The 21,943-nt window shown below is 40.8% G+C and overlaps 1 protein-coding gene across 3 annotated transcripts in view; it reads right to left on the bottom strand.

The window, feature by feature from the left end:
* astn2 (astrotactin 2) overlaps positions 1-21,943 on the bottom strand; it is a 306,993-nt gene that overhangs the window by 4,374 nt on the left and 280,676 nt on the right. For all 3 annotated transcript variants that reach the window (XM_084384096.1, XM_084384097.1, XM_084384098.1), the window contains 3 exons: positions 13,891-14,032; positions 1,893-1,993; positions 1,161-1,344 (listed from right to left, as the gene is read on the bottom strand). In XM_084384096.1, the coding sequence (XP_084240222.1) occupies positions 1,161-1,344; positions 1,893-1,993; positions 13,891-14,032 (427 nt within the window). The remainder of the gene's footprint in view (positions 1-1,160; positions 1,345-1,892; positions 1,994-13,890; positions 14,033-21,943) is intronic.

Raw genomic sequence — 21,943 nt, 5'->3', positions numbered from 1 at the left:
TCTGTTACCTTTTAAAAGGCACCACCAATAGAGCCTGCTTGTAAATTACCCCAACGAGGCTCAACCCTGCCAACTTCAGGCAGTAAATAATCCATGCTCGCTCATCCAACCCCCCACCACCACCACATCCCCACCTCCACACGCACACACAGCTGCCCACACACAAACTCACCATCCGACCACCCCAATCCCCCTATATTAAGTCCCAATGGCCAACCCGTGCCTCCCACCCCCCTCTTCACCAATCAGAGACAAGCACAATCTTCCTACAGACCAAAGTTATTCCACCGTTATTATATTATTTATGGCTTTAAAGGAGTGCTTCCAGGCAGTGGGGGTGGACAAACCAAAACATTGGGCCGTAACTTAAGATCTCGTGTTGCTATCATCAGCTCTCGTCCGGCTGCCTCGTCAGACTCTCATACATGAATGTTTCTGTTCTTTTAAAAAAGTATTGTTTGCACTTCCTCCCACGCAGCTTTTTTAGGCCCCTTTGTCCCCATGCTGTCGTAATGTCTCAGTGTCTGTTCACACAGTAAACTATCAATGGGGGTGTCCCCGTTAAGAGGGTCATGGGTGAGGGGATGTCGGGGTGGCATGTTGTGGACGCCGAGTAGCTCTTTTTTTTTTTTTTTTATGAGAGAGAAGAGGAAATGGAGTTGGAAGTCGAGTTAGTGTTAGCTGACTATCAAATTTAGTGTTTGGCTTGGCTGTCAAACACTGTTTTGGCATCACCATGGTAATGCGAGGAGCGACTGTAACCCCAGAGTTTTCACGGTGACCTTGCCCACTTGCTTTCCAGTAGAAGCACTTTGGAAACAGGCGGGAGGGGGGGGGGAAAGGAGTTGTGCAATGGTGCTCCTGCTCAGAGGGGGTGCAGACAATGCCATGAGAAATGACTGCATGGTCTGAATCTGGCAGCACCGGCTCAGGCAGCTTTGGCTTTTTGTTATGTAAGAAACCTCAGGATGACTGTAATTGATCCTCAACAGCGTCATCAAACAAGATGGCACGGACACTTGGGATAAATAGTGGCAGACTGGAAACGGATGAGGACAATTCGAGACAAGAAAACAACCGTCTGAGACAACAATTAGAAATATTCGAGGCATCTTCTAAGCCCGCAATGAGAAAAACTGCTATTGTCTGGGTCCTCTCACCTGGGGCCCAGCTCGTCCTCGCTCCGCCAGACAAAGTCTCCAAACTTCTCGTAGTGGGAATTGTAGTGGTGCTGGACTCTGTAGAGCAACGGAGGAGGGATCTCCATCAGTGTGTTGTAGGCCATCTGCTGCTCCTTGCCACTCGTGTAGCCATTGTACAAGTTGTACACCTTGTCTGCTATCTCTGTAAGACAGGCGGGAGAGAGATACACGGATGGACAGATGGTGAAAATCAAGCTCCAAATACACTGGGTCCTACGCTTCCCACAATGCAACTCAACGCGGTCTGTCGTCAGACCCTCCCTGACTCGCAAAGTCCCCATGATTACTTGATTGAATTCGACATGCGACATTGGTGGAGTGCCCTTTTGCATTTTGCCGCAGCTTGTTCAAATAACCACAATATGTCATCAAGTATGGGCACACTGTGAGACTTATTACGTGTTGTGATCAAACAGAACTGAATGTGAATCCCGGCCAAGATTAGCTGAAACATGATAATAAAAGGGAACTGTTGTGTTCATATTTCTTTATGTAATTGAAAAAAAAAAACGGCATCTGTGAGTTCGATGAGCGCAATGCCAAAAAATGTACATGTACAGGGTTCTGTACAAGTTCAAGCGATATATGAACTCAGTGGGTGCGTAACCATTTAGGTAAAATGTGATTATGTGAATGGATGTAAGAGATGGAAATAAAAGAAGTGGGACAAAGTCAAAGAGGTGCAAGTACCTTCAGCTCGGCTGTCATCCACCATTGGACAAGATGTCCGTACTGAGACAAAGCTCGTCTCGGAGTGGCTGCCGCGGCTATCCAGTGCGTAGAGAGTAAACCTGAAAATGACAACAGAACAGAAGCACGTTCATTATTTGTGAACATCCCAAAACCAGGTAACTTAAAGTGAGGGGTTACTACTAGAATAGGTTTACATGCTATAATGCTCAAAAAACACATCTGTTTTCTCATACTGTCCAGTGCTGCAGATCTGTATTCCCCGTGTCTCAAACTCTGTTAGAGCTCCTGTCTCTTTAAGGTTGCCGTACCAAATATCTGCTCTGATTGGTCAGCTCACACAGGCCTGAGCCAGCACCACATTTTCTTCATCTTCAAGTTAGCTTAATTTCTATCCTGAATATAGGCATAAATTATGCAAATGTGTGACACGGTGACGCAGTGTGATGACAAGAAGTCACGGAATTGAAAGCGGGACTGCTGAAGAGGCATTTTCAGGCACTTCAGGCGCAGTGTTTTCCGTGGGAGAGAAGAGCTCCCGTTGGCGCGAACTGTGGGCTTTTTAACTTTCAAGACCTTTTACATGCACAAGAAACTATAAAACTCACTGAAGGAAAGGAAAAATACAAAGAAGCATAATAGGTCCACTTTAAAACTCCAACTGCACAAATGATTGGCGTAACAAGACTTTGGATATGCTGACACAGCCTTTCTAATGGCTTTGATTTTGTAACCCTCTTCCCAACGAAAAAATACCGATCCAAGAGGAAGCTGAGAGAAAGGGGGCAACAAATATTTTAAATATATTTCATTTTCTGTGCTCTCAGTAGGACTTGAGTGCATATTAACAGTTCATGACTGTATGTTTGCTCAAGAGATCCTCTGTCCTTTGTATCTCACATTGTTACTTTTAATAATTGCCACAGTCTCGGATACGAGACGTAAAGTTTTTGAACCTCTTGAAGAAAGAACGAACATGTAAGAGTCTGTTCACTCTTGATTAAAGCTCTATTTTCGCTCTCATTTCAGAGTACACCATGTGAAATTGCTTTTCTCTGGCTCACTTATTTCACCGACTCGTCTCCTCGTGTGTGTATGTATATTTATCTCAATCCCTGACTGGAATGGCGCAATGCACAAATCTGATTGGCTGAGTGGCTACACGTAGAATGATTTATAATGGATGCAACTGCTCTGTGAATTTCTTGGGCTGCTAGTGACGTAAAGGCTAGAAATGCTGTGCTGGTTCGCGATCAGAATTTGGAAAGTCAGCCTTTTTTTCTTTAGTGCCCCAAACTCTTGGAATGATCTACAACACACACTAAAAAATCAATCACTAACCTTTCGACTAACCTCGGTTAGTCCCATTTTTGTCCTATTTTTAACTTGTTTGTAACTCAACATCATTGGAAATGAGGGAAAGCTCAGTGGTTCATCGAGTTTAAATAAAGGTTTGCATTGAATGTAATTGAAAAATGGCTCCAATTGTCAATAATTTATTGCTTATAGGTTTTGGTACGGATAATATGGACTCCCAGTCCAGACCTTGACTGTGGGTGGCCAATTATAGAAATCAGGGGAGTTCGAGAGAAGTGGAAGGTTAACAAGGGGGTTGGCATCCTCTCTAATCTCCCCTCATATCACCTATACCAGCTAAGGCATCTTGGTTATTTGGCAAATAAAACCTAAATAGTGTATATCTCAATGGGCTCGATAAGATGGAGGTCTTGCTAGTTGAGATTATATCTGATAATATATAACCATACACTGACATCATACGTTTTCAGAAAATGTCTTGTTGACGAGGAGCCAAGGTTTGTGGGATTTTATTATGTCTGAAAATGAGTGCAGCCACTACCACAAAGGCAGAGGAGAGAGGAGTAAAGGGGAGTCTGGCCTGACTCCAAGCACTCCATAAGGACAAAAGTTCCTCTCTCTGAAAATGTCAGGCATCAGAATTTTTTGGGCTCCATGACAGCTTTCCAGACCACTCAGTACCCCGATACGATACGACGGCGAACAGTTCAAGACATTGCAACAGGAGATGAGACACACTGGGAAAATGTAATGCATCTCAAGTAATGTAGGGCCACACGACTGGGAACAGACAACAAATGACCTTTACATGTCCTTTTCAAAATGCCAATCTGCGTATTTCTGAATAAAAAGAGGTACAAGGAGGAACTGGCCATACTGAAACTGAAAAAGGATCAAGGGTGGCACAGATTAAGACACCAATATCCTTTCAGTGGTAGGGAGAGAGGGGACGCGCACAGCTTTTTGCCTCCGCCGTCCTGATGATGAGTGAACTTTTAACTTGTCGCTGCGGCTCTCTATGGAAAAACACCAAGGAAAAAAAAACACAGGTTCCTTTTGCTGCTCTCCTGAATTAGCCTATAGACATCTTATCTGAGCAGCAGACATCAATCAATGTCAATTTGAAAAGGGGTCTTGGAGTAACATTAGCTTTGATGTTTGCTTAGCTAAACCTGCTACATAAATTGTATCACATTGCTTACCATTTTCTCTGTAACACTTTCTATATAAATTGTTCCTTGTCACAGGTGCTACCTAATAGATGATAAGGCCTAGGTATATTTTAGTAAGTGCATCATTAACTGCCAATAAATATATAAAAAGTACATGTTAAACCTAATAAAGCAACAAGAAAGGCGTAGTCGGCTATAGGTTTAACAATGACATAATAGGTTAGTTAAACTTAATAAATGTGTTCATGATCATACAATTATCAGAAACTTGATAGCTTAGCTTACTACAAAGACTGGAAACAGGGGAAGCGGCTTGTCTGTCTCTTTCCCACACTAACAAAACATAACCCCAGCACATTTTACCTGAAATATCAAAGTGTTGTTTTTATCTTGGTTTTTATATGTTTAAACAAGATATAGCTAGCTAGCGCTCCATGTTTCCAGTATTGGTGCTAAGGTGAGCAAGCTAGCTTTTGGCTACAGCTCATATTACTAACAAACTATCTGCTGTGTATTTCCAAAACTGTGTAACTATTCTTTTAAGACAGACAACACAAATAATATCTGAGAAAGCTTACACTATGTTAGCCAAATACAGAAACTAGCTAAAGTGCGCAACCGACAAAAAAACTCAGGGAAAACACTTAACCTTTACTTTGTTACTAGTAATAATTACAATCCCGGTAACAAAATATCACAGGGCCTGCACAACCCTGGTAAATCATAGTGATTTTAATTATTTTGTCTAATTACACCTAAGTTCTATGGCATTTATGCACAATGGTGCTGATCTAGAGTTGTTTTTTCAGTGAAAAAAAAGTCATCCTTTGGTCCACACGCACTGTTTTTCTTACAGCAGGGGAAGTTTTGAAAAAGTGAATCTATTATTGAGAAATGTTTGTAACTAGTTATGAAAAACTGTAAGCTTTCAGCAGTATTTCCACAGAGTTACCACTGTAAAAACAACAGAATGACAAAAAGGAAACCACAAAACACAGCGAGACAAAAATGAACAACTGAGATGGCATTCCACTGCTAAACACTTCTCAAAATACATGACAACGAAAAAAAATTAGGATATTATTGTTTTTACAAAAGTTGCTTTTCTTCCTAAACCCATTTGCCTCATGTCTTCTGAGAGTTGTCCCAATGCTGTCAAGTGATTGTTTTGTTTGTAACATGACCTGTTTGGACATTGCTCACATAGTTTGTCTGCTCTTGTTATTCAGCAGGGTGGATGCGGTATTCCCCAAGAACCTCACCAAAGACGCACGGGCCTCACTGGCTCCTCTGCCCAGCAAAACAATGCCGGCATGTAACAGTCACACTGTTTAAATTATGTGGCCACATAACGTGCAGATGGATACAATAAGGTGGGAGAGGGGGGAGGGGAGCAGGATGACGACGAGGCAGGAGTTTTATCAAGGCAATTTGTTAAAAGTTTTGTTTGGGACCCAGGATGTGAGCATGCCAGCCTTTTATTGCCGTTTTTAGGCTGTTTTAATGGTTGGCATCAATGACAGGTACTGTTTCCCCTTACACAGCCCCTACAGCAATTACAAGATTGTTATGTACTGTAATAAAGCTGTTTCTGCCAGGAGATCGAGCCTCTCAGAGAGTTGGGGATCTGCACTTTATTTGGGTAAAAGCGGGATAAAATGGTCATTTGTGCAATATTACAGAAAGATTTTAACAACATTTTGATCGTAGTCATGCAAACGAGCCTTCGGCAGATGTCCGTCTGCATTTACATGCACAAAATATCCAGCATTTTATTCCATTTAAGAAAATATTGATTCTAAGCCATTTGCATGTCTATGAAAATGAAGTTTCCACCAGTGTGCCCTAACATATTGTTTATTATGTCAAAATATGGAAAAGTGGAATGGTTGGAGCCACGTGCACCACTGGAGGTGGACTTGTCAGACCGTGCAAACACAGCCTCCCCCTTTCATTCCTTCAACAATCTCCTTGAAAAGGTCGGCGTTGTGATATTTGTGCGTATCCAAAAACCTGTTGATATTCAAGTCTTTCATAACGATCAGAGGTGGCAAAAATCCACACATTTACTCAAGTACAACTACAGACTGCTAAAAGTAGAAGTAGTGATTCAACTTAGTCAAGTGAAAGCAAGAAGGTACAGGCTCTGAAATGTACTTAAATGAGGAATGTCTTGCTTCTCAGAATCTGCTCCGGCGTCGTCAGCAGTGTTCAGTTTCATCCATGTCACTGCCTTTGCAACACCTATTCTCCCCATTCCAGTCTCCGTCTCTGTCTGTTTCCATCTTGTTACGACTCTAACGCACAATAAAAATAATCGCCCTCAAATGCATTCGAACTAAAGTAACGAGCCTGTATTTAAAATGTAAGGATGAGGAAGTACAGATATTCGTGTTGAAATGTAGGGGGTAGATAGTAAAATATTGCGTACAGTAACAAAGTATGTGTACTTTAATGATTAAAAGCACATTTATTTCTCCCCCCTGTCCAAAGAAGCTTCTAAAACTCGATTTATACTGGTATATCCTACATGTCTTTTGGAATAACACCTCATTTGTACTATGTAAATGGAAGAACCTGTTTACACGATGCCTGTAAAATTCAGAATATTAGTGGAATATTTGTGTGCATGTAAACATAGCCATTGTTAGGATCTCATTCACGGACACAGATAATAGCGGTAAAGGGGTCTTGATGGACGGACTGTGGTGTCGGAGCTCAGTAAAGGCACTCAGTGATGATAAAGATCGCCTGGGAGAACAAAGGAGCCCGCCGCAGTCTGGCCTGCCACGAGAATGTCAAAACATCAAGTAACAGGATTGGCAAGACGCACACACAACCACCCCGGCCACCCACCCACACACACACGGATACACTTTCCTTTGTCTCTCTATTTCTCTATCTACATTGCTTGCATATAGCTCAGCTCTGTCTATCCCTCTCTCTAATTCCTCGTCTCTCACATCTATTCCAAGGCTGTCTGGCCGCACATGGCTCCTTTGGAAGCGGCTCGGTTTTGTTTGCGTGCCATAGTTTTGAAAGCTCAGCAAACAATGAAGTGGACAAATGGCAGATTAGTGTTTGTGTAAATTAACAATGTTGCCATTAAAGTAACCATTGTCCTCTAATTTAATGAGACAGCGGAGAGATGGCTGAACAAGAGATGACAAGACAGAGTGCTGCGGAGACAGACGGGGCAAGAGGGAAGGAATGAGAGAAAGTGAGAGTGAGGGAGGATCAATTAGGGCAGTATTTTTGGCATGCTGAGAGAAGCCAGGGCAGTAGGGGATGCCTTTTCCATGACGTCAGCGTTTGGACACACATCAGTTGAGCCGGTCCGCAAATCAATCAAGGCCACGTAGGATCGTTTCTCGCTGCCTGAAGAATTTATGGCAGCTTACAGTATCTCATGACTTTGAAATCCACAGATCTGAGTGGCACTGCACTGGTGCAACATCCCTAAATAATACTGCTTTTGCCTTTTGCTTTCATTGTAAATTAGAAAAGCTATCTGTGCTCGGGATGATCTCACTTGCAGATCAGCAAGGCTCACAGTCTAAATGAATGTAATGATGACATCACCCCATTAGAAGTAATTCAGTTTTTAAATCTGTGCACAGGCTATTTATAGAAAATCTAAATGACCATTGTTCCAGCAATACATTTTACAAAATAAAAGGTGATGTCCTCATGTCGGTTGAACCAGTAAAAGGATGTAAAGCCATGACAGCCCTTTTTCAATCACATGAAGCGACTACATAACATACAAATGGGTTCCATCAAGTTTTGGGGGGGGTTTTGGTGTGCAGCACTGGACTCGCTTCCTCGCAACAAACATTTCCACAGCACAGAACAGTTTTACTGTGATAAACAAAGAGCCTGATATTCGTCAAACATGTGCCAAAAGGGATAAAATATACAATGAGGAAGATAAATGAATGATGTAGCATCTCTTTTGCGCACGTCGCACGGCCATTCTGGTTAAATTTGTTGTTAAAAATCAACACCAGACCTGATTGATCCAATCCCTCGTAAACAATTGACCTGAAATCTTCCATCTGAATGAAGAAATACTGTCTAACTCACAGTTAACTGACATGAATTTGTCATCAGGATTTGTTGAGTAACCACCTCCTCTAAGCAACGCTATAAAAAACAAACAAAAAAAAAGGTAGTTGCTGCCTATGTGCACATGATGGATCCATTTGTGAAAACATGTCTTGAATCATTCTTGCAGTTTTTTTGCCGGAACACTGCCGGGGTAAAGACTGATATGTGTTCTGGCTTGTGACTGATGATCACTGGCTAATGTTATACCTTACAAAAGAAGACAGTCAGGATATGAGTCTTCATCGGCAAAAGGCTGCTGGCAAACCAATGACAGGAGGGAAAAAAAATCTAATAAAGCATGAACTCAGAAGGAAAACAGACAATCTAAGTGTCTGGAGACACTGCCTTAAGTAGTCTAGATCAATTAGAAGCAGCTGAGGAACAATCAGGAAGATGCAGGGCAGCTGGGATTGAGACAATTCAGGGAAGATTCAGGGTCTGTCAAGTGAAGCCGATAGCCAAGGCGTGATTGTTGTATTGCATACGGCATAACAAACTGTTATTAAAAACATGAAGGATTCAATCGAATCTGTTACTCACTGTGAAGGCAACAGGGTGGCCCCCGGGTTTAACTTCTTCTAGCTGCTAAATGGTTTGACAACTGTGACGTTGGTGTTGATCTGTGTACTTGTGCAATCTTGTTGTTTCCATTCACTGCTATACTGTTATGTATTTATTATTCATTCACTGCTGTCTGTAAGCCAAATTGCTCCTCAGGGACACTGAAGCTTTACTCAGCATTGTACTCAACAGACAATCAGAGAGTGAAGACACATATTTAATTACCCCACTTATGTGTCATGACGCACAAACTCAACACTATCCTATAAGTTTGCGGTTAGTGAATGGTGCATAAAGTCTGAAAGTCATACAAGTATATCAATATGTAGCCTGACGTTGAATTCTGACCTGACACATGTTGCTTTTTGGTGCTTGATTTACACTTTTTGCCACTAAGGTTTTTGGCACAAAACACAGTTGTATCCTTGATTTTTTTCTAAAAACACAGCTTTTGAAATGAGGTGTGCAACTTTTCATAGAACAAACAGCATTTAAGTTTTGGAGGGAATCGTGAGGGCCAAAGCAGCCTTGGTAATGATCAAGTGTAAAGCCGATACCAGGAGAGGTCTTATCAGGCTCTTGATTAAGACAAGCGCAGCTGGCTGCAAACAGATGTGCCCTCAGACGTAGTTCCGACGTAAATTCTGCTCTTATCAGAGAGAATAACACTGTGGAGAATGCCTAAACAAAGATAACACTGCTACAAAGTTGGAAATTAGGCTCTTGTTGCAGGTTTTTGTTAGTGGAAGCCTGATTTCTAGAGATTAAACGAATGGTCATTCCCACACTATTCTTCATCCACTGTCAGAGGTTGTAGTAAACTCAAAATTGTGAATTTTTTTTATCTATATAGATGGTTATTATGTTGTTGGCACAGCTTTTATAAAATGTCGCTGACTGCTGACCTCTTTCAAGCTCTTTTATTGGAAGTATTTTATCATCTTTATTTCCTTGTGAACAGTCACACTACCTGCTACCTTTTATGTGAAACATCTAGTGACCGCTTACTCTAATGTTAATGTCAAAAAAAAAAAAAAAATCACACGGTGTATATTTTAATTTTGAATAATTTATATCTTTAACATGAAACAGTTTATTGGCATTGCTTCATTAATCCATCCAACACCTTTCCTCTGGAGTAAACACACACACATCCACACAAACTACAACATTATGGCCTTTTTAAGCAATGTAGCTTCATTCTCTGACCTGTATCCCTGCTCTGTTAGTGTTTGAAACAACTAAATAAACTTTCCTTTAGGTCACTTGTCAGCTTAAATGTGGCCACGGTGCTCTGCTGTATAATCATCTCAGGTTATTAAAGCACATTAGAAGGGTAAGGGTTAGTAACCTAGACTGGTAAAGCACATGTATACCTACATAATTTGGATCAGGTTTCCCATAGCTTTAAAACCTGGCTTCTTCTTTAAAAGGGGCATTTGCTGTCTCTGTAGTTCCCAAAACAAACCAAGGCCACCAAACAGTAAGAGGATTATAAACATAAGACACTTAACACAACCTGAGAAGACGGTCCAAAGCTGAAAAAACAGGCGAAAGCTGAAAAGACGGTGTGTTTCATGTGTCCAGTGACAGCCACAACAACATCTGGGTCCTGTCTGGTTCACCCATTATTGCTGCTCTTGCAGCTTTGCTTCAAGATGTGAAGGGAAGGGAAGAGAGCTCATAGGAAATGCACATCACAGCAATACTGGGAAAAAAAGAAATTTGAAGACAAATATACTGTATTTCTAGCCTGAAATGTCCTTCTAAATAGCCTAAAATGGCTTAAGAGATTGTAGTGCAATCCTATAAACCATCCAGTGATCAATCAAAATAACTTTTTAATTGTTTTTGACATTGATTGGTTGTTATGATCATGTTTGAGGTTGTACTTTATGGTGCTGTTGGACGGCACCGTGTTGTAGTGTGCTTTTTGTTCCTCCAGGTCTCAATTTAATTCAGTCCAGTGTGGCACCACTCCACCATGCAGTTAATTAAACAATGTTTGTAGTCCTGTGACCAACTCTAGTGACAGATGAGGTAATCCATCAGATAGACTTGGCTGTTCATTTTCACACATTCACAGTTTGATTTACTGTGGGTGTAAATACATGATGTTTAAGGGTGATGGCTCTAAATGCATTAAATGACCTCAAGCAGGGTCTGTCTGTTCGCTAAATGTGTAATAAATGAGCAGTCAATTTGTTCCTTGAGTTTAACAAATACTGCCTCTTGTCAGATATCCTCGTGCATTCACTAAACCCTTCTTTTTCTCTGACCTAAGAGAACATAAAAGAACGGAAGCATACACCACTCCCACCACGTTGAGACTAAGTACGCTTCCCCAGTTAACTCGACCCAGCTGTTGTTCAGGAGTAGGTAACAAAATTCACCCCCTGAAACAAAATAACATTTGCAGTGGGAATTGCAGACACCCAGGGGAGGATGTGGGATTGCTGATAATTCCTCAGACATCGTTGTTTGGGAAAGATGCAAACATGGCCATGACATAATGTTTAATGAAAGGTCTTTGTATGTTAATGGGAAACAATGAACTCATAAAAATGTGGTCAGAGAAAGGATCAAGTCAACTGGGTTGCAATAAATTGCAAACTGAGGCCAGGAGCAATGTCGTAGAATAGTGTAGGTGAGTCTGGACGGACTTGTGGAGCCTTGGTAAAGGCATGCACTCTTTGGTGGGAACCCCTGCCCTTCTCTGCTAGTTAACAGACACATTCTCTGACCTTCACATGAAACTAATGGGATGTAACAACCAAGACGGCCAAATCATAGATTGAGCCATCAGAATTTCAGGGAAAATCTCAACCACCCCTGCCATCTTGCCACTGCTGAATTTTTTTGCCTACCTTCACCAAAGACAGGAACAATACTTTCTCTGAATCCTTGGTAGCGTCATGTTCAGGAGTTCCACAAAGCCAAGGTCAGCAGTTCTTCTCTGCTCAAACAGACTTGGTTGACACGCCAAACCCCTGCCACACAATTACTTCTGACACCCACAGAAGTTGCAGTATTTCAGGCTTCCTAAAACCTGAGGACTGACTAAGGAGTCAACATGACTAACCAAGTTTGATAGTCTCCTTATTGAGCTTGACAGCTATGAGTAAATATCCACCAACAGGATCTTCCCACCACAATTGCCTTGAGACCACGTCTTTTTTGGGAAAGGGTGTTCTTGTACCAGGTACACTTATACCCAGCAGTGCAATTCCTGGATATGGTTGTTTATTATAGAGAGTTCATGACTAGCTCAAAACTCCAATGAAGAAACACTGCATTGTTCAGATCAGGCAGAGTGTAACTGCCATTCAACCCCCTCTGGGTTTCTCGGTCACCTGGACACATCCAAGGAAACTGAATACTCCTAACTGCTGTTCAGCGATAGGCACAACTGTGTGTCTTCCTTGCCGTAACAAACGATCACAATTGGAGCTTTTCCATTGGCACTTTTGGCCATGCCGAGTCAAACCGTGTTGTGCTGATTTGCTTTTCCATCACTAGTTTTACCAGGCCGAGTTGAGCTATGCCACGGCCGAGATGGACCTTCCCCGGAGTGCGCCCACAACGCCTCCAAGTAGCCAGCCATGGCGCCTTGACTGTAGCCAAACCATGGCAACCTCCTTTCTCCCCCTAAAAGCAAACCTGTCTTGAGATAATCAACTCATGTCTGTGCAGGAAACCTGAGAGAGAGTGTTTTAACTGTGTCCAACTAATTTTGTAGCTTCTATCTGAATCTCTTTGGTTTAAAGTTCTTCAGTGTCCCTGATTGTTCTTTCAGACACCTGCTGTGTTTTACTGGTTCATCGTGTTAATTTTCAGCTGTTGAATGACTAAATAACAGGGAACTTTCATTGTAAAGATTTTATAAGAAATAAAACATGTTTACAACAAATTGTTAGTTGTTATCTTTTTTTCCCCATGCAGCGGGAAGGAAGAGTATTTACAGCCGCTCCTTTGATCGCTACTCGAGACGAATGCGTAATCAGTTAAAGACGCACCTTCAAGCAGGCATCCCTGTTGGGATGAAAATGCAAATCCTTGCCACGCAGGGCTAACGTGCTGTGTCAAACCAAGTTTTTTTTTATATCTCCTTAAATTATACAATATGTAGTTAGCCAGCACTTGCTTTTCTTACCTTCTGCACCAGAAGGGTTAAGATCCAATTATTGTACCGAATGGTCAGCACAATTAAACCCCCAAATGTGCTCCTGTTAGACCAGCAATGCACCAGAGCCCTACCTGGAACATTACGGATCGTGGTCCCCTTGTTCTTTCTTCCGGCTACTGAGGCCACCAAGCATTTATGTAAAAGCTCTCCTGGCTAAAGGTTCAGGCTAGGTTTGTTTCACTATTCCAGGTCTGGATGCGCTAATTTTCAAAGATGTGTACTATACAGACATTGAAAGTACAGACCATCACTTCACTTTGGACCAGCGTGCCTTGGTACACTCTACTTGGAGCTCCATAACACACCTCAAGGGGTCACAAGGAAAACAAACCCCATACTATAATCAGACGACAATTCTCTTCCAGTTTTTAATATATTGTATATCGTTTCATCAACACACAAAAACATGTTTTTCCCGTAAGTTTAATATCCATTTTCTGTGTATTTTTACACCCATTCCGATCTGGAAATAATTAGGGACTTTCCATACTTCACAATCCTGCGCAGAAACCTTGAAACTAGATCTGCACTAACTACAACAAAACACAATTTATGACTCATGTTTATGCATATGATGAAGAAAAAACCAGCCACAATATATCAGTTACTCAAGTGACTTGGAAAACTTGGCAAAAGGCATCGGCCGACTTACTTGTAGAGACTGTCGGGTTCCAGGCACTTGAAGACCACTGAATATAGCACAGAGTGAGGATGGTCTCCAGTCCTCTTCCCAGCGACAACGCAGGATGAACCCAGACCAGAGAACAGATCATCCATCAAGCTCAGAACCTCACCTGGGAGACAGATGAAATTAAAAGGAAAGACGAAAGGAAGCAAGGATGAATTCAAGACAGAAAGAAACAAAAAGAAAAGCTTTCGAAAAAGATCACATTGCAAATGTTTTACCATCTATCATACTTTTATCTTTCAACATTACGTTTCATCCATTGTTCTTATTGAAACAAAAGAATGCCACATGTTTTGGTTCCACTCCATGTTTAAACACAGGAAAAACAATGATACACAACATGAACTTAGTCATGAATTAATTCCTGCGTTTAAGAGAGCAACTCTTTCTTTATCAATGACTCTGGTTTTGCGAGTTTCACCTCTGCCTGGTCTGATGGGAGCCATTTCACCAGCACCAAGCCCAAGGCTAAATTAAATATAACCTTTCACTGGCAGCAAGCCATACACACTACATTATAGAACTGTAGGAAAACAGGATTTCTTTCTTTTATGGGCACATGGTCCTGTTACAATGATATCTCAATGTGCACCCCAGCGACTCACAAAAACACTACTTCACAAGTTGTGAAATATCTTTCATGTCAGCTTTCGGGAAAGGCAAGCGACGCACAGTTGTTCATTTAGACACACACATGCACGACGGCAGTTTCCAGTGCTCATGGGGGTGATGGAAAAAAGAGGGAGCTGTCAAAATAGTTTAAAAGCTCTCAAACGGTTGGATTTCCAACTATTTCTACACAAGGTAAAGGGCAGCTTAGTTTTAGCTTATGATACATGGGCCAACTTATAAACACAGGGAGTGAGTCTGGCTGGTAGGGCACAAGGGGATGGTAAGAAAAGATTGCAGAAGAGAGGAAAAAGAACTGCACGAATGAATGATTTGACCTTTTCGCAGAAAGAGCTCTGTGTATAGGAGGTTTCCCCCAAACACATTCCTGCACTGCTGCAGGATTGAATGTTTTACCTTTTTAAAACATGAATCTAAAACTGGATTAGTCTATTCTGTTGCTAAAATTGGCTTCGGGCTACAGAAGAAGATGTAAATATACATATCAGTATGTCTAAATTTGCAATTTTAATGTTTTTGTCAAAACCATGGATGTTGATGAAGGACTGCGTTTGACCAATACATTTCAAGCTGGAATTCTCATTTGTTACCTTTTACTTTAAACAACTTACATCATCACAAACCTTCATTTTTCAACTTTCTTAAACCTCAAGACCACCTACATACAGTGTTTGTAAATGTTCTGATAATCTTCCTTTTACTCAAAGTGAAAACAGACAGATTATGGTTTGGTTTGTCAACAGGAAATTAAGAGGCCAGACGTTTCACATAAAGACAGCTTTCAGTACAAATGTCAATTATATTTTATAACACATTAACAAAGCCCATATTGTTCCACTATTGATACTATTAAACTTGAACAATAGAACCCGTGCACTGTCTTCCAATTCAGTGCTGTTATTCAAACACTTAACATCAATGCATTCGTTTGCATTATTATTTATGAAGCAGATCTGCACTTGATTTTGTTGCTTTCCAAATGTTTTCTTTGTTCTTTTTGACATTAGCTTTGATCAATTCAAATAAGTCTGTCTTTGAGTGAGGCCATCTGGTTTGTGTTAGCTATCAACAGGAGTGAGAATGAAGATTTACAAGTTTGTAGCTGGCTAATTTTATGATTGTATATACAATGGGTACAGTATTTACAACAATGTCTGACACTACCATCTTGCAAGAGCAAATTTGCTTCAGCAGAAACGTAATGCTGCCTCTGTAACAACACATAATGAGGGAACATTTTTGAATGGACGTATCTGCAAAGATGTAAAATGGTCACTTAACTTATCTGAACATTTAATAAAATATTGTTTTTATGGTTTTGTTTAGGCAACTCAAAGAACATGACTTGGGGTAAGGTTGTGGCGCTGGTTAAATATGAAAATAGGAATTGTAGTGTTATTTTGATTGTTCACAAACACTGTGTTACTTTGATATATGAAAGGTGCTAGGGCAACATGTAATGTATGTGCCAGCCAGTTACCCAACCTGCCAGCACAGATGAGTATCACAAATCTTATTTTACCATTTGATCCTCACAAGCTTGGAGGTGATCCAAACCTCACACATATAACATTCCTCACATATCATACAGCAGCACTGACAATACCATTTCCCAATACACCATGAGCTTGGTGTAATTTTTTACAACATTGAGGGCACAATCATCTGCAAAGAGAAGAACAGTTTTTCTGACCTTGGTCAACTGTTGTGAAACTTTCCTTCTGTCCTGTTTTTGACAAGACTTTCCTCCTTGCTAATTAAAACAGATTTATTGCTAAGATGGTATTGGGTCCAGTTTTTTCCCATTACATTGAATCATCTAGGAGTTGTGCAATCAGGTGTTTGATTTGTCGGGACGCTCAGAATGGCCACGCTGAACTTAAAACTGTTAAGGCGTGATAAAAATTCATGATATCAGCAGCTTACGGCTGGTACTGATTCAGAATTGAGAGCCAACCTTTTGTACCATGTTCACTTCTTTAATGTTTTTAATTGCGCCGTCTAAATAACAAGAGCAGAGGTGCTCAATTCTCTCACTTATCAGAGTTTATTTAGTAGGGCGTTTATGTTAACAGAACAAAATTTGGTGGAACAATAAATTATCCCTAGCAGACCACTTAATCTCTCACAGATATAATTGGTAATGATCTATTTTACTGTTGACCCGAATCGGTCTGCGTCCATTACGCCTTTCAAGTCTGTCCCCCCATTTTTTATTGAGAGCAACCACGAGAGGAATGCCAACTGAACGCCAGATTTCTGCTACTTCACAAAGGCTAAAAGTAGAAAGAGACAGCGCCAAATACAATGTGGATTAAAGTGCAGTAAAAGGAGGGAAGGAACAAGGAAAAAAATCAGGAGAGAAAGAGACAAACAATGTGAGAGGAACGAAAAAAGGCCGGTCAGTGCTCTGATGTTTTATGATTTTGGATGTGGTCGCGGAGAGGAATGATGATGTCAATGGATGTTTTGACAATCAGAATAAATCAAGTAGCTGATGCGTGAATACAGTAGAGCTCAGGAGCAACCACTTGTGAGTTATTTAGGGGTAAGTTGATGTGATTATAACACAGGATTGTGCTCACCAATGGCAGCGCTTTTATTTTCTCTGGCATGAGGCTAGATGTTGATCATTGTTGGGTCAAGTGCTTCTTTTTGTTTCTTTTTTACAGCCACATTGAAAATGTAGCCTGTAGACAATAGATACACATTGAGAGAACAGAGCACATGTTTTCCCTGAAGACTTTTGACAAAAAAGGGGCAGCGTTGGCCTAAAGGTTACAGAAACTAGCTTGCGACCGGAGGTTCAAATCTCTGGACCGGCAGGATAAATTTGGGTGGGTAAAGTAAAAGGCAGTGCTTGCTCCACCCTCATTACCCCCACTGAGGTGCTCTTGAGCAAGGCCTAAATTTCCCATGAATGCATAAATAATTTCTGATTTATCAGAATGAAAGTGTTTTTTATTCGAAGTGTTGATGAAAGTGTTTGTACACTGTTCTTTGACACATTGGGCCCTGAATCGCTACTTCAAACAAACTTGGCGTGACAATATCCATGTGTACTAAAACAATTAGAAATACGTAATGTCTCCCATCTGCATATGGGCAGGGCAGCATGAGCTTAGCTTTGCTTAACGACAGGAGGCAACGTGTCATAATTGGACATTACATGTACAGTGTTAAATATACCACTGACAGCACGAGGAAGTGCTTAAGTATCTTTGATCCATCTGGAAGACTAAACAAAAGACAAATGTCTTCGGTCTGGTCTTTGGTGGCTCTTGAGTGGCTTACTGTATAATTATCAATTTAAGGACTCAGCAGGAGAACACAGTGTGTGTTTTAGTTCTTTTAACAATCATATACTCTTATCCAGCAAAGCCACACACATTCCATGGGTCAAAACCTCTTTAAACAGAGCCATCTGAAAGCTATAAACTGTTATGCAATTACATAAATATAAGACCCGTATGCAGGCTTAGTGGGGGTACACAATGTACCATCATTTGCACACAGTAAAAAGGGCTGATATTAGCCTTTTCTATATGTAAAACAATTGTAAGATATGAAAATTAAATACTGAAACAATCTAAACCTATGAAAGCTGAGAACGGCTATTCTTGCTCTCAAGCTCCAGCAGGTAGTGTCTCTGGCAACTTACAATATATGATGAAAATGTCGAATTTATGTGTGGAAATGTCGCTGTCACCCGACTGTCCTCCTGACTCTTCATCACACTTCCGCACAGTAAACAGCGTCTGTCCTTTAACTTTAACATACAATGTCTTTGTTTCCTTCCACTATTGTGTTGTTGTAGTTACTGTCTTGGCAGCTTATATAGAAAATAAAATCACCAGTCATAATGTGGAAAAGGTCAACCCTCCCTAGTCTTGCGGAATCTCTGTTTAAAAACGGCTTTATTTAAATGCTGTCATCTTGAGATTTCAAATTAATTATTTCGTTATCTACAAAAACAAACTTTATCTTCAGATAATGAGCTTATCAACCCAACAAAGTGGTGTTTGTACTGTACGTCATCGCTCCTTCTTATGATTATAAAGTCGTTCTGTCTTATCTCCTGTAGTTTTTCTCATGACAGCGAGACAAATTAACCTGTTATGAAGAGAAAACTAGATTTGCCATCTCGAGATAAAAAATAAACATGATCTTGAGATAAAACCATTAAAAAAATGTTGTAACATAACACGGTCATCTTGGCTTCCGTATGAACCTACATCATAGAGAAAAGGGCAGTTGTTAAAAGAGAATTTATATAAAATGTCATTATACAACAAAAAGGGAGGCAAATGACAGCATGTGAAATGCAGCGTATATAACATTAATTCCACCAGATAGCAAATAAATAGTTAAATGAATGGCCCTGCCTTCTCTCCCTCCTGATTTAAGAGACATCAAATACAAGGTTAAACCACCTGAAATTGCAAACTGATCCTACATAAGAACACTGACAGACAGTGCTGGCCCTGTGAGAGTGGTGAAAGGCATCTAGAAATAATATTCACTGCATATAACCATTACCAAGCAAAGCAAACATTATTTATGAGCATTCATTTTTGAGTCAAGGGGAAGCAGTCAAACTGAAAGACAGACAGATTTTTTATTTTTTTTTTATGTCTGACAGAACCAAGCACGCAAGCCCGGATTCATTCTCAAGGCTTGAACTACAACTACGTGTTAATCTCTTCAAACTTGGCTTGAAGCTTTAAACATATGGCAGCAGTCTCGCTCTATATCGCTCCTAATCAAGCTGCTGCTTGATTCAAAGGAGAGAAAAGGAAATACCAGCAACACTCATTGTAACAATTTATGAATCAGCAGCACATGTTCTTAAACCCTGACAGAGGCAATATGTAAAAACAGTGATCTTTTCTAATAAATATTGTTTTTCTTGTTTCCCTGCGTTAATAATTCATCACTCATTGTCTCGAAACATATATCTCTGATTTGGTTCACTTTAACATACTCGCTTTTTTAACACCTTACCCCTCCTGCTCACTACAGCCTTCTGTTTTAGAAAGTACAGAAGAAGAAGAAGAGGAGGAGGAGCATATCTGCTTTCATTCAGTATCACAGAAGAGGAGAGGTGAGGAAGATGGGTGGCGTGCGTGTGTGTGTGGAGGGAGTGTAGACTGGGTTGAGGAAATGACACGCCGCGATGAATCGAAAGTGGAGGGTTCACACATGCAAATGATGGTATGACTCAACTGCTAAACTGGAAGTGTTTTTACAAACCACTGGCACACATGTGTGGCTATTGCTGTGGAAGTCTGCTCATTTCTATGGAGGACTTTCAATCATCTACTGCCTCCAAGGTGGTAGCTTTTAAGTGCTTGCATACCAATCTAGAATGAGTTAATAATACTTAAAATTGAACCCATTTAGTGCAAAACAAGATATTTCAACCCACCCAGAAGCAACATTTATGGTTCTACCCTTCTGAGGGGTTCCTCATGGGTAGGCCTGTGGTCCGTCAACATTTCTGTCAATACCAAAGCCAAAACAGCACACAGCTGGCAAAAATTAAGGCCCCCGAAATTCTATTACGGTAAAAGCCATTTTGCGTGTTCTCCAGCTTACATGGCGATTAAAACCTCATGGTAAATGCCAGGTGACCTTTTTAGTAAGCAGGGAGGGGAACAAATAATAGCAAATCATGGGAACATGACGAGACAGGCTGATGGAGAGCGTACTAAGAGAACCGCTCCGATTCAAACACACACACACACACAGAGGCCTCGTAACTATGATGTAGTTGCAAACAAGGCTATGTTTATTTGCACACACCAGTGTCATATACGGCGTCTCAAAGGGCTTTGCTGGCCCGCAACAGCAACAACAGTTCCTGACCCAGAATCACTTAGAATTCTCTAAGAAGATGAGGAAAACCCCTCTCAAAAAAACATTGGTACATAACAAAACACAAAAAAAGTGAGTGGGAGAGGGCAGAAGACGGGGAAGTTCAAGAGAGATCCTTCGTCTGCGGGCAGCACGGGGTGAAAAGTAGCTGTAGGCGGGGAAAGGCCAATAACAAAAAGTGAACATGAACGTTGCAACAGTAGAGAAATGGAAACCCAACAGTGGAATTGTGCATACACAATGAACGTGCATACAGTTTACAAAGCACTGTATGCACACCTACAGTACTTGAGGGCAAGCACAACACACGTTGACCTGATTTGTCCCCCTGTGGCTGGACATGCAGACAGGTGAGTACACAGTGGCATTTCGACTGATGTGGGAAGCCAGACTTACTTTGCTGTTATCCTTCACATATCATTACAATTACACTACTGAATTCAGGCAGTGTAATTGCCTGAGCCATTAGCTGTGTGTGTGTGTGTGTGTGAGTGAGAGAATTAGAGAGAGAGTGTATGTGTAAATCCTCAAGGTCAGTTGGTTCACGCATTAGGAGGGTTTTTTTTCAGCTCAAAGTGGAAATTTGAGGGAAAGCAGCAGAGGAAAAAACACTAGTAAAGCACTGTTCATTCACTTTCTTAGCCACAAGGTCAATTTAGTATAGATGATGTATAAATGTACATGTCCAATGCATGTACATGATTTACTGACATGATTTAAAAGAGGTAACTTGTTTATGTTAGATTAATGATATTTTCCTGTCACAATTGTTATCTTGAGGTAATATCGTAAACCATTTGCCAGAGAATATTGTTACTCATGTCACTTTCATGTTTTCAGGTGGCCATATATACTACAGGGTAGCTTGTGAATTTCACCCAAGGGATCATCTTATCATATCCATAATATTTCATCTTTATTTATTTGTTTATCAAGATTCAAGCAATGACGGATGAGGCCATAGGCAAGATTGTAATGCTAATTATTCATATTTTATTAAATGAATTGCATTTTTAAGGACCTATACATGCTCAAAATCTCATGAAACGTTATGGATCTTGGCGTGGGTGAGGCAAAATGGCTCGCTAGCACCCCCTAGAGAGCAGCCCTCATGACAAGTTTCACCTCGATGGGCGAAATTCAGTATGATGTGTATCATACCTACATCTACACAAAAGCCCTGTGGTGCTATGACCTTAACTAACACAAAGTCAGCCATTTTGAATTGTGTACACATTTTTTGCAATTTACAGGCACTGAACTTTAATGTGCTTCTCCTCAAAGATGTAAAATTGTTTCCCTTCAGGTTTTCAATGAATTGCAGTTATTGCAGTGTGACAAATTTCAATGTTTCTTCAGGACACAGGAAGTTGTTGTAACCCTAAGCCTGGCAACAGGACGTAGGCCTTGTTTGACAATGATCAATTGATTTCTATCACATTTTCATGGTACTGTCCATACTGGAAGACTAAATAAACTCCTTAATGTAGTGTCCAAGACGTATGACAAT

This window comes from Pagrus pagrus (assembly GCF_965226575.1).
Source record: "Pagrus pagrus genome assembly, chromosome: 19".
Taxonomy (NCBI): Eukaryota; Metazoa; Chordata; class Actinopteri; order Spariformes; family Sparidae; genus Pagrus; species Pagrus pagrus.
Note: the sequence above shows the minus strand (reverse complement) of the source record. Positions and strands in the feature narration are given on the sequence as shown.